General features: G+C 37.8%; 1 protein-coding gene across 6 annotated transcripts in view; it reads left to right on the top strand.

The window, feature by feature from the left end:
• Positions 1-13,077, top strand: part of PPP3CA (protein phosphatase 3 catalytic subunit alpha) — a 310,204-nt gene that overhangs the window by 247,878 nt on the left and 49,249 nt on the right. For all 6 annotated transcript variants that reach the window (XM_025423202.3, XM_049105098.1, XM_025423210.3 and 3 more), the window contains 2 exons: positions 5,256-5,333; positions 7,250-7,344. In XM_025423202.3, coding sequence (XP_025278987.1) covers positions 5,256-5,333; positions 7,250-7,344 — 173 coding nt within the window. The remainder of the gene's footprint in view (positions 1-5,255; positions 5,334-7,249; positions 7,345-13,077) is intronic.

The following is a 13,077-nucleotide window of genomic DNA, read 5'->3' as shown; positions in this document are numbered from 1 at the left end:
CTAAAGCTGAACATCCATATAGCTAAATTATTCTACTTTCATTTTTATATTCACTAGAAATGGGGACATGTTTACACCCAAAAGATTGCTCATAGCAACAACATCTGTAATAGCCAAGAAATGGAAGCAACCCAAATATCTATTTAATAGAATGAATAATAAGTTGTAGTACAGCAGATGAGAAGGGGTTAACCAAAGCTGCGTATAACAACATGGGTGAATGCCACAAATAGAGTGATGAGCGGAAGCCAGATACTAGAAGCACATGTTGATGATAGCGTTGAAATGAGAGTTTAACAATACAGAAAGCTAATCTGTAATGTTCAAAGCCAAAGTGGCAGTTACCTGTAGTGGGGAGGTGATAGTGACTCAAAGGAGTTGGGGAAGAGTGCCTGGGGTTCAGGTAATGAATGTTTTGTGTCTTGATCTGAATGTTAGTTATGAGGGGAAGATAGATGATCAGTTTGTAATCTGATTTGAGGCAGTTTTCTGTATAAATGCTAAGCTTCAATAAAATGTTTGCCTTAAATAAAAATTGTTCACTGCTCCTAAGGCAGCCTGCAGCCAGGTGCAAGTGAGGACTTAAGCTCTGGTGGGAAGAATTGGAGCCCTTCCAGACTTGATACGTAGTGGGCAAAGTGAAATTAGTTGCCCTAGAACCCTGGGGCAAAGGGGAAAAAAAATGCAGCCAGCCTTGGGAAGAGATATGCCTGACAGCATCCAGGTGATGCCGAGACACCCCAAGGCTTAAAACCCATTACCCAGCCCCCAGAAACAGAAGAGGAACTTGGCAGTTGGGCAGTCCTCCCTTACTACTGGGCTGAAAGAAGGTAAGGACACCAAGGAGGCAACTAGAGGCTTCCTCCTGGCCCCTAAACAGGCGTTGTGGGCTGCCTGCCTCTGCTTTGCTGAACCCAATGAGGGAAAGAAACTCTTTGCCTCTCTTACGTGCTAGACTGCTCTGTTGGGGCCACTCCAGCAATTGAGTGTAAATTCCCATAAGCTGACAGATTGCAGCTAAGGATTTAGGGTATGAAAACAAAGGCAATAATGTCCATCTCTTAAGGCATTCACCATTGCTGGAGAGCAGATTTATAAACATAATTTACAGCACAACATGATGAATGCTATCTGAAAAAATGTTATGGGAGCATGTGGGTGCAGCAGTTCTGTACACCTCAGGGTGAGTAGATTTGGGGGGAAGGGTTTATAGGTGATAATTCAGCGAAGGTTTGGCAGAAGGGTAGACTTTTCCAGAAGGAAAAAATACTCAACTATATCTAAAAAGACAAACCTGGGAGGCTTAATTAGTTTAATTTAAACTAATTAAACATAGTTTAATATAGGAAGGAATGAAAGTAAGAGAGTAAACAGAGTAAGTCTAATAATAGCTGTTTTCTCTAATGCCAGAACAGTTTTTCTACCATTTCTACCTTCCTTACCTGTTCATGCTCAGTCTGCATCTCTCTGTCATTCAAACTCCTTTCCTGTCTAGTGTTCCTCATACATCATTACCTTTATGATCTAACATGAATCACAACTAATACATTTAACAGTGTTAAAAAAAATCAACAGATTAAACTTTAAGATCTAATTGGCTTTATTAAATGATTCATGACCTGGGCAGTGTCCCTGCTAGCAAGTAGAGGGGCTCTGAGGAACCATACAGAACGGAAAGTCTTTATAGGGAAGAGGGTGGGGCGAGGGGTTATTTAGAAAAGAAAAGAAAGTCTTGTTTCAGGCCAGTGACTTTGCTGTGGGGGAGGGCAGAGGGTCTCACACACATGACCTCATCTGCACTTGGTGGAGGCAGAGGGCCCATGTGACAGATTACCTCACTGGTGCTGGTCAGAACATTCCTGACTTGACTGACCAGTTAAGGTTTACTTTTCTGGGGAAGGCTGAAACTTCCATTAAGTTAGGTATGAAACCCCAGTTGATGATTTGGTCTAAGTGATGCTATTTGGGGTGTGTAGATTTCTTTTTCACAACTACTACTAGAATCTAAGATTGCTGAATCACTTCTATGCTGTGTTCTTTCTTCCACACCATAGTGGTGGAGAGAAAATTAGGAATTGTTAAATGTCTACCACTCTCAGTCGGGCCCCAGACTAGGGGTTTACATATATTGCTAACTCATCTAATCTTTATCTCGTGTCTATGATATAAATGCTACTGCCTACATTTGTACCAGTGAGGTAATTCAGGCTCAAAGAGGTTAAGCAGTTTTCCAGAATTTACACGGGAAATTGGAATAAAACCCAGATCTAAGTATTCCCACTATTCCATGGAAATTTCCACCTCCTTTTCTACCCAGAGAAATGCATTCTCTAGTGCTTCAAGAATAATCATGTTCCAAGAGGCAAAAAAAGCATTTTCAGAGAGTACAGCTCTTTCTCCAAACACAGTAGTGCATGCTGGTAAAAATGAATATCACAAAGCTGAAAGTATCGGTGGTCTTCACTGATCTTTGCATAGAGTCTTATTTCAAGTCATGTCCAGGACATTGGGTTCAAACAAAACCATCCTAAGGTTGGTTGCCTGACAAGGGTGTCCACAGAAGGGTGTGAGTAGAATTGAGATCCAGCTAGCCCTGTGCTCAGAAGGAGGCCATAGGCCCTATACTTGGGCTGACTGGCTCTGAGGAAGAGAATCTCTTTTGCTTTCATGGGCACAGAACACAGAAGCTTCACATCATTAATGCAAAGAAAATAAAAAAAGAAAACAAAAGATCTAACATGGGAAAGATTTTTTTTAAATGTTCCTCAGACCAATGTGCTTTCTTTGTTTCATAATATCTCAAGAAATGCTTTACTTTCTTTCCTACCTGAATAATAAATAGCCCTCAACACAGAAAAACTATACACTTATCATACCACCCCTCCCTATGCCTAATATAGCCTTCTAGCAAATGGAACAAATCACCAGAGAGTCTTTGACAAATTATTGGTGAATAAATGATTTTCCACCTCTCCCTGTGGTATTAGGGGTTCTGAAGCCTGCTTTCTCTATCATTCTACATATATCTTCTTTAGTGCCTTGTAACTTGAACACTATTTGGTTTACCATCATTTCCACTTATGGCATAAAAATGTTGTAAAGCTGTTTGTTTTTTTCTGTCACCTAATATTATTAAAGACTTTAATGTATCCCAGGCAGGTGGTTGACCAATAATGGGAATCTAGATGGTATTCAAGTGTTTTCTAAATTTATTTTTTAAATGTTTGTAATTTCTAGAGAGTTTGAGCATTTGATTATGTATGCGTTTAAATTTATAAAGATTTTCTTCAAAATGAGTTCCTTCCAAGTAATAATACAAATGTTCCTCACTTAATGCTATTAACCTAGCAGATTGCTGCAAGGTTAATTTTATTTTCTTTAGAATGCTGTTAAAAATCAGATATATACTTCCATGAGGGAAAACTTTAACACAAAACAGTATCAAGCTTAGCATGAAGAAAATGTATTAAAATTATGCTTTCATAAAACTAGTGTAGATTCTAACAAAAGGAAAGCATAAATTTAAAAAATGCTGCCAGGCCATTTGCTCAAGGACAAAAAGTGACAAACCTAGACAAACAACCTCTATCTTACAGTAGTACAACAAGACAGTAAACTATCTTTCTAAAGAAGTATTTCAAAGGCAGAAGAAATAAACAACTGAAGGCGATAGGCACCCTACTCTGTAATCCCTTGGTTGAGTACTTTATGGCTAAATATGTACAAACGTGCTATTTTTTAAAAACAAAACCAGTGTCTCAGCAATTAAGCTTTCTTCAGTTGACACACACTGATCTGGGAAGGTCATATACTCCCCCTTTTCCTAGGGTAGAACACAAGTCTTAGAAGACACCGTTGGTCAACTCTTGACCTAGGTAATGTATGGACACATTTCCATGGACACCCTCTGGGCCATGTTCTGCAATTTGTAGGTTACACTAATGTTCATCAGTTACATGGTCCTTTTACTGGGCTGACCTGTGACAACTAGGAAGTAAAGGCCTCATGAAGGTCTCCTCTTTTTCTCTCCTTAGCAAATTGCTAGAATATTCTAGAACACACATGCATATACACAAAAATGCACATAAAAGTGTGCATGTACGGAGAGACTATTTTTGATTTCAGATTCCAGTTTTGCAAAGAGCTGAATCCTTTTTATAATCAACGTCTCTCCTGTGATGTGCCATATTAATATTTTTTCCCTTTTAATCAGGGAATTCTTACAAAACCTGTAATAGAGAAACTATTTCCATTTTCTCTTTTATAATAAATTATAAATTGAGTGACATGTACTATTTAGCATTTATTTAAAGTGCTAGTTTTATAATTGCTGAATTGTTTCTTATACCACATATAGTTTGTTTATATTAAAATGAGCATTGAAAAAAATGAGCATTGGTTTGCTGTCTCTTTATTTGAAAGATCTAAAATTTATTCCTTTTTATGACATACATTTATCTAATGAGAAATCTTAGAGCAGACACAAAGAGACCGCCAGTGATTTTACAAGTTAAATTTGTAACTTGAATTTCATTTTTAATGTTCTTATCTTTGGTTTTGAGACTTCCTTAACAGACAAAGTCATCTTGATTATATGTTTAATATTTTATTAAGTCAAGGTAAAGAATAAGTCATAAGATGCAGTTCTGTTGATCATATTTAAAGTACACAGTTTAAAACCTGTGAATTCCATAATTCTGTTTAGACTTTGATAAAACAGTTAATATCCTCATAACTAAGTTGGTAATTTGGTTTCCAGAGGACTTAGTCTCTCCCACTCCATAACTCAGTACACTGTAGAGCACTCAGGCATTTATGTGTACCCAAATACAATAGTCCTATATTTGAGAAAATTGAGGTTTATATTTTAAATTCCATTCTCATGTTATGTTGATGCTGCTGTTCACTTGTGTTTAAATGTAGACTTGATCATACTGATTTTCTCTATGAGTGGACATTTTTCTAGTGGTGTTATATAATGGCCTACTTTCTTTGTCCAATTCACACATCTCCAACCCTTTCTGATTATGTAAAAAAGTAGAGCTGCAGGTGCTTTTACTACCACAGGGGGATTAAAAAAAACAAAAACAAAAACAAAAAAACCTGTCCTGAGAGCCAAGAGGTTTGTTTCATGAATGATGTATGCTTGATTATGCTTGATCAAATCACATAGGTTGGGATGTTACAGATAAATGTGCTACTCTTGACGATTTCGTAACAGATGCTTCTTTCTCTTCTCTTTTTGTCTCTGGCAGTTACCCAGCTGTATGTGAATTCTTACAGCACAATAACTTGTTATCTATACTCCGAGCCCATGAAGCCCAAGATGCAGGGTGAGCAGTTTTGTGGGTTTATGGAAACCATGCGTTGCCCCTGGGTCAAGGTTCCTCACTTTGTTCAGGCTGTGAAGGATCCCTTCTGCTGCTGCGCTCTTTCCCTGAAGAAATTATATCTTGAATTGTCTTCTGATGATGCAGATATGGCAGGGTCTTGGGGAATGTGTGGTCGCAAAGGTGTTGTAAAGTCCCCTTTAAAGTGCCTCCATTTTTAGCTGGAACAAGTAAAAATTTCAGCTGGCTTTTCTAAGAATTCATAAGGATCCCTCTGATTTCTTTCCATTCCTGCTCTTCCCACTGTCCAGTAAGTGACTAAATTATCGGCATCTTTTCAGGCTTGGTTGGCAATGTGAATGAGAATCACACATAAATATTTAACAGATAGCACATGGTGTACTCGTTTAAAGAATATCCTCCCTGACCCCTGTGAAGTTTTAAAGGACAAAAGCAGAAGCATTTAAATGAGGGAGAAAATCCTATATTCTAACTAATAAATGCATAACAGGATTTTGTAATACCCAGTACATTTTAAAATTTAGGGTCCGGAGTTAGTGTAATTATTAGTATAATTGGTAGGCCAATTATACAGGCTTAGAAAACTAAGAAACATCAGATATGCAGGTTGTGCATTAAATCTGTATTAGGGAGAAAAAAGCATAATGAATCTAGGATTTAAAGTCCAGTACCCTTTTCAAGAGGCTCTACTGAAAGGTATTGTTTGCCTTCAAATGCTTAAACTCGTTTCTTCAATATTCTGAATTTTCTGAAAGGGAAGAACACAATATTATAACCTGTATGCTGAAATTAGGACTAGAGATGACTGCATTCTGAAGTAAGCCTATGTCTAATGATCTTAAGTCAAGGCAGATCCTAAGTTCCTTTCAAAATAATTTTTTTTCAAGCAATGATCAACAGGTATGAACTGATCCAATACTGTGTTTTCAGTGTGTCATGGCTGACCTTTGAAATAACCTGTTGATATGCCCAATAAGGTCCTCACATAATTTCTCTTTCTTTTTTTTCTTTTTTTCCACTTTTCAGGGCAGTGGTGTCACCATGCTTTTTTGACTAACTGTCCCAACTGAATACTTTTTTTTTAAGATGTTATTTATTTATTCATGAGAGAGAGAGAGAGAGAGAGGCAGAGACATAGGCAGAGAGGAGCAGGGTCCATGCAGGGAACCTGATGTGGGACTCAATCCCAGCACTCCGGGATCATGCCCTGGGCTGAAGGCAGACGCTTAACCACTGAGCCACCCAGGTGTCCGCCGGCTGAATAGTTTAAGCAGCTTTATATTAATCCTGCTACAGACCTGAAATCATCTGCTCATTCAAAAATATTTTAAGTTCATCAGTTAAAATCAATTAGCATATTTGTTTGAAATAAGCATTTGATTGATTAATTGGGGAAAATTGAGATTATGTCATCTAGTTTCTTTGTTTTTATTTGTTGTGAAGTAGGCATAGCCAATCACATTTTATAATGTCAGGGTACTAAGATTGAGAGTGTTAACTATCTTTCACATTCTGATTTTTTTCCACCAGAAATGTTCAGTCCAATATGCAGAATAAATACTTCCAGAACATTTCAAAAGATCTTTAAGAAGATATTTTCCTCTGGGAAGTGTGGATTATGATTTTGCATTGAATTACATCCTCCCCTAGGTCTCTTAAACTTAGGAAAGACTTCTTTGGAAATTGTACATGTGATTGTATGTTTTCATTGTCAACCTTGAGAGGAATTCATGTCTGTATATAACAGATTTTAGAGAGAAAATTTTGTTTAATGTTATGTAATTGAGTTCTCTTAGGGTGATAAAAATGTAACTTGAATATTCTGTTTTAAATCTGTAATTTGATATCATCTTTTCTCACATAATAGCCTTATTGTAACTCATCTTTGTTGTTTTTAGGTATCGCATGTACAGGAAAAGCCAAACGACAGGCTTCCCTTCTCTAATTACAATTTTCTCAGCACCAAATTACTTAGATGTATACAATAACAAAGGTAAGTGGCTTTAGATCCCTCTTACACTCTTGCATACCATGTGCAATAATTCCTAAGCTATTTGGTCTTAATGAAGCATTTTTAGCCGTTCTTTTTCCCCTTGCTTTTTCATTTATTGTTGAATGCAAATTTTATGATAGTCTTTAGAGTTAACAAATTCAACTGCCAGACATGGAGCCCAGGCACTGTCACTTTTTAACTGTTCTCCGGGAGATTCAAATGTATAACAGGGTTTATAGTGAACTGTTTTGGTAGATACAGGTTTTAAAGATTTTATTTATCTATTGGACAGAGAGGGAGAGAGCACAAGCAGGGGGAGAGGCAGGCAGAGGGAGAGGGAGAAGCAGGTGCCCCACTGAGCAAGGAGCCCAACACAGGGCTCTATTCCAGGACCCTGAGATCATGACCCAAGCCAAAGGCAGACCCTGACTGACCCACCTAGGCGTCCCATAGATACAGGTTTTAAAAGAAAAAATAATTGAAAGTAATCCAAAATCGTGATTCTTAAAAAGGATGTGGATTTCAGTAAGAACAGTGTGATTGTACATGTAAGAGATTAAGAAAAGTAAAAGAAGTTATTGCTTCAAATTCACAAATTGTGTTTATTGAGTACCTACCATTGAGTTAGATCCTGTGCTAAGCAGACACATGTTCATTTTTTAAAACTTGAATTAAACTTCAAATCATTAGCCCCCACCTGTCCTTTTGATATTCAGAGTGAGTCTCTATGGCTAATTGCTTTGCCCCAGGTCACTCAGGTAGTGACCTAGAACTAGAATCAAATCCACATCTTCTGGTTTAGTGTCCTGTACTTCCTTTTTGAAACTCCAAACTTGTGTGCCTACAAAAGACCAGAAAATGAGGGTATTATTTCCTATAGGGACTATAGGGAAGAGAGAAGGAGCAAGGAACACATTATCTTCTTTTATAATTTCTTTAAATAATTATTTGAAAATGACAGGGAGTGTTACAGTATCACAGGTGTGACAGAATGGGTGATAAAATGTGAAAAAGCAAGGGCAGCCCAGGAGGCTCAGGGGTTTAGCACTGCCTTCAGCCCAGTGCATGATCCTGGAGACCCGGGATCGGGTCCCACGTCAGGTTCCCTGCGTGGAGCCTGCTTCTCCCTCTGCCTGTGTCTCTGCCTCTCTCTCTCTCTCTCTCTCTCTCTCTCTCTCTATCTCTATCTATCTCTATCTCTATCTCTGTGTCTCTCATGAATAAATAAAATCTTTTAAAAAATGAAAAAGCCATTAACTTTACCTGGCATTGGTCTAGATAATATTTATGCAGCATATCTGAATGTGGCTTTCTGAGATCCTTGCCTCTCCCCTCACACACACGCACATGCACATCTGTGCTGTCCTCTAGATTCAGGACATGACTTTCCCACCCATGCTTCCACCCCCGTAGCCCAGAGAGACATGCCTGCTGGGTGGGATGGGTGCACCAGTCTCATCCACTGCCATTTTGATTGTGGTGGGCCCTCCTCTGTGGCTCTGGGGTAAAGTTATCAGAAGGGGCTGTGAAGTTTCTGTCACAACGATGGATGGTAGGGGGTAAGGGAGAGTCATTCCCTGTTTCCTATTTGTCTAATTTCTAGAAAAGAGGAGCTGTCTTTAGGACTCTGTGGCAAGAAGCCTACAAAATAAAATAAAACATATTCTCAGCCATATGTCAAGTGCTTATAAAGCCAGTTGACAAAGTAAGACATTTGGGTAATTTAATACACGTATGTCATTAAGTAAAACTAAACTAACAGAGTTAAACACAGTGCATTGGGCAAGGACTGATATTCTGGTATGGTCAGAGAAGACCTTGTTTAAGGTAAAATGTGACCTGGGCATTAAAGAATGGTTGAGCATTTGATTAGAAAAATTAAAATAAAATAAAACAAAGTCAAGAGCAGTGTTTTTGAAACGTTTTATTTTTAAGCAGCACTTTTTTTTTTTTTTTTGCCAGGCAAAATCTCAATCTTGAAGCCTTTTGTATAAAACCAGTAGGACTGAATTCCCTTGGATTGGATATGGGTTCTCATTCAGAGACTTCCCCTGGTACCTATAAGGAATGCAAGGACTCAGTAGGTCACCTTGCATGTCCCATCATGATCCTACTATTTCCCAAAAAATATATACAATATGAACACAAACTTCTTATTTCTTTATGGTATTAAAACAATTTTTTTTTCTATTTCACCTAGTGAAAGCAGAGCCCAAACAAGTAATTTTCTTAACAGAGACTAAGTAGCATGGACTATACATACAAGTTTTTTTAACAATTAAAAAAAGTCAAAATAGTAAGGAAAAAAAAAGAAGAAAATTGGGATTTCACTCCATAAAAACAGACTTAGACTTTTTCCACTTGCCATAATACTGGGTAGCAGTTTTGCTTGAGACCATTGGCTATTTCTGCTATAGGGTATGCATTGCTTCTTTGTCTATGATTCTGATTTAACAAGGTACTAACTTAAAAAATAATAATAATGATAATAGCAGTGGATTGTGATCTTTGAGGTTCTGTAGTTCTTTCACAGTGTTCTCTTGTTTAGTGTAGATCACAATCACTCAGGAAGGGGAGGGAAGCATTTCATTTTGGAACCTTTTCATAAAAGAAAAAAATTCTCCTGAGAGAAAAAGATAAACTGATAGGAAGAAGAAAGATATATTATTCAGGTTGAGCATAATTTCAAAAGACTTTTGTGTAAAATCTCTGAAGCACTTTAAAACTATTATGCTAACACTGTGTACAGTATGTGGGAGTGGGAGTCAGTTTTTCACGGCTGAAGTGAGGATTACTGTATTTGAATAAAATAAATGTTAATGAGAACGGTAAAAGACAGTGCAAGAAAACTGGGTCACAGGCACCTTTGAAACATAATCAATGGAAAGACAGCAGTGAAGAATCTCCAAGTTAACCATTTGATTCTTAGAGACAAATGACCAGAAAAGGCTCTGGAGTTATATCTAACCCAGTAGTTAAAATATGATTTGTTTTATAAGGGCCTGCAAGTCAAGGCAGCAGTGATAGCTTTTCAGCAAATGAAGCAGTGAGGAAAATGGGTTTATTTGGCCATCTTAAAAACCAATAATAGATGTATGATCAGCTTCATTTTTAAATGTCTGTTAGTTCCAATCAGTAGTTCATCCTTGCCTGCAATGAAAAGCAGCAGCTTTCTAAAAGTTAGGAGGACTGTAAGTGGCCCATCCTGGGTGTAGCCTGTACTACTTCAGGCAGTTCTTACCCTTTTCAACCTGCACCACCACAGGCAGATAACTCACCCATCCCCTGGCCTCTGTGTCCTCACTTGACAATTCGTGCCTTCTTCCGCAACATGCTGGGGCAGAAGGTATAGATTGGAATCACAGCTCTGCCATTAAACAGCTAGCTCATTTACATTTATTGACGTGCAGTGACATTTCTGCAAAATGGGGGAAAAAATTTTCTTCTGTGAATAATAGATGCAATTACTTTGAAACAAAATGCTGTGCAGTATTAGGATATTATCATCATTGAATATTTTATGCTGCTATCATTATGCCACCTGTCATCGGCTACAGGAAAACTGACAGAAAATACCCCATTCTCCCCAGCCTCTTACTGATAGTTTCACTTTCTGGCTCAATCTGCCTTTATAACCCATGTCTCTACTTCTCTTTGGGGGAACCCTTTACCTTAGCTTAATTGTTCTACTTGTTGCCCTGAACAAACGTTGGCTGTCCCTCTTGCCACATCTTTGCCCATGTAACTTTTTTTCCTATTTTGAATGCTTGTCCCCCTCTTCTCTGCCCATGTGAATGGCCTGGACCCCCTCCAGTCTGTTTCTATGAGGACTTTGGTTGATAGTCATTCTCTGAATGCCTGAAATACCAATCATTTGCCCTTGTACTTACCATTTATTTTTTTTTTTCTAGTTAGCTTTTCCTATAGTTAGCATTCCTATAGCTTCCCAATCAGATTATAATTAGTTTGAAGCAGGGGCTTTTTGATAACACACTGAAAAGCCAAGTAGCATGCATGGTAGGCCATCAACACACGCATTAATTGAAGCATTTTCTTTTCTGGAAGTTAAATAGCAAGGCAGTGTCCTGAAGTACCCTACCGATATTGACCCACAGGGCTTCAGCTCACTTTAGGTTACTGTTGTAACCAGTTCTGATACCCTTTCCAAATTGGAGTTAAACATTTGCAGAGCACTTTGCACGTTTGAATTGTTTTTCTCCTGTGAATCTGTAGCCCTAAGGGTAAAGCAATTTCTTAATTACCCAAACACACCAAACGGAAGAAAACCGCAGTAATAACACATGCACCTTGCTTCTTCTTCTTCTTCAAATAATATGCCACTTGAAAGAATGACGTTAACCTCATTCACATCCGACGCAACAGTTACTGAGAACTTACTATATACTAAGCACTGTGCTAGGTGCTGCGGGTATAAAATAAACAAGTTGGACATTGTCTTCACCCTAGTGAGGTTTATAATTTGGTAGTGGGATAGACATTAAATAAAGAATGCCATCAATAATGATTCAGATATACTTGGAAAATATTACAAAGAAAAGAGTCATATTAACTGAGAGTGGAAACTAATCCACCAAAACCAAATAATACTAATAATAAGCTTAGCTGTCAAAGTGACATTAAAGCAATCCTAGGATAAAACCTCTCATTATCTAGAAACACCATTTATCACCAGTGACAAATGTGAACTCTGCCTTAAACAAGTCAGTTTGGCCAAAAATTATAACCAGTTTCTGGAAAAATATGATTTTTAAAAAATTATATTTATTTACTCATGAGAGACACAGAGAAAGAGGCAGAGATACAGGCAGAGGGAGAAGCAGACTCCCCACGGGGAGCCCAATGCAGGACTCAATCCCAGGACCCTGGAATCATGACCAAAGCCAAAGGCAGATAGATGTTCAACCACTGAGCCACCCAGGTACCCTGGAAAAATATGTTTTGAACCTTGATGTAAACAGTTAAGTCCTTTATCTCTCCAGTGATACACCTGTGCTTCAGAAAGATCTAAAGTAAATTACATGAGGCTACCATGTGGTGCCAATTCTCTGTAGTTTAGATGAGTTGTAATATGGGTGGGGGGAGCAAATGGGTAGATGAATATAGAGGAATACAAATATACATACCAGGATATATAACTTAGTTCCAGGAAAAGCTACTGACAGTAAAATTAAGTAATTAAATGAAATTTATTAAATGAAATATATCTTGGATTTGAGAAGAAAAATCCACCAAACTAATTTAGTAATTAAAACCAGAGCTTAAAAATGATGAGGAAGAAGATCAATTCAGTATTAATGTTGGTTAAGGAAGAAAGAGATGCAAAATTGAGTTTTGAAGATAAGACAAGAACAACATCATTTGCTAAAATCCTAACATGCAAAAGTCTACCCTTTTTGATCAAGGGAAAAAAAAAAGTATTATGATGGTTTGGACTTTTAAACTAGGCAAATTGATAGAATCGCTTTTAAAAAGCATTTTACGGGCAGCCCCGGCAGTTTAGTGGTTTCTTGCCACCTTCCTGGGATCGAGTCCCGTGTCAGGTTCCCTGCATGGAGCCTGCTTCCCCCTCTGCCTGTTTCTCTCTCTCTCTCTCTCTCTCTCTCTCTGTATGTCTCAAATAATAAATAAATAAATAAATAAATAAATAAATAAATAAATAAATAAATAAATAAAATTTTTAAAACATTTTAGCCCTATCAAAACTTGACACAG

This window comes from Canis lupus, chromosome 32 (genome assembly GCF_003254725.2).
Source record: "Canis lupus dingo isolate Sandy chromosome 32, ASM325472v2, whole genome shotgun sequence".
Taxonomy (NCBI): domain Eukaryota; kingdom Metazoa; phylum Chordata; class Mammalia; order Carnivora; family Canidae; genus Canis; species Canis lupus.
The sequence above is the reverse complement of the archived record's forward strand: the minus strand, read 5'-3'. Positions and strand labels throughout refer to the sequence as shown.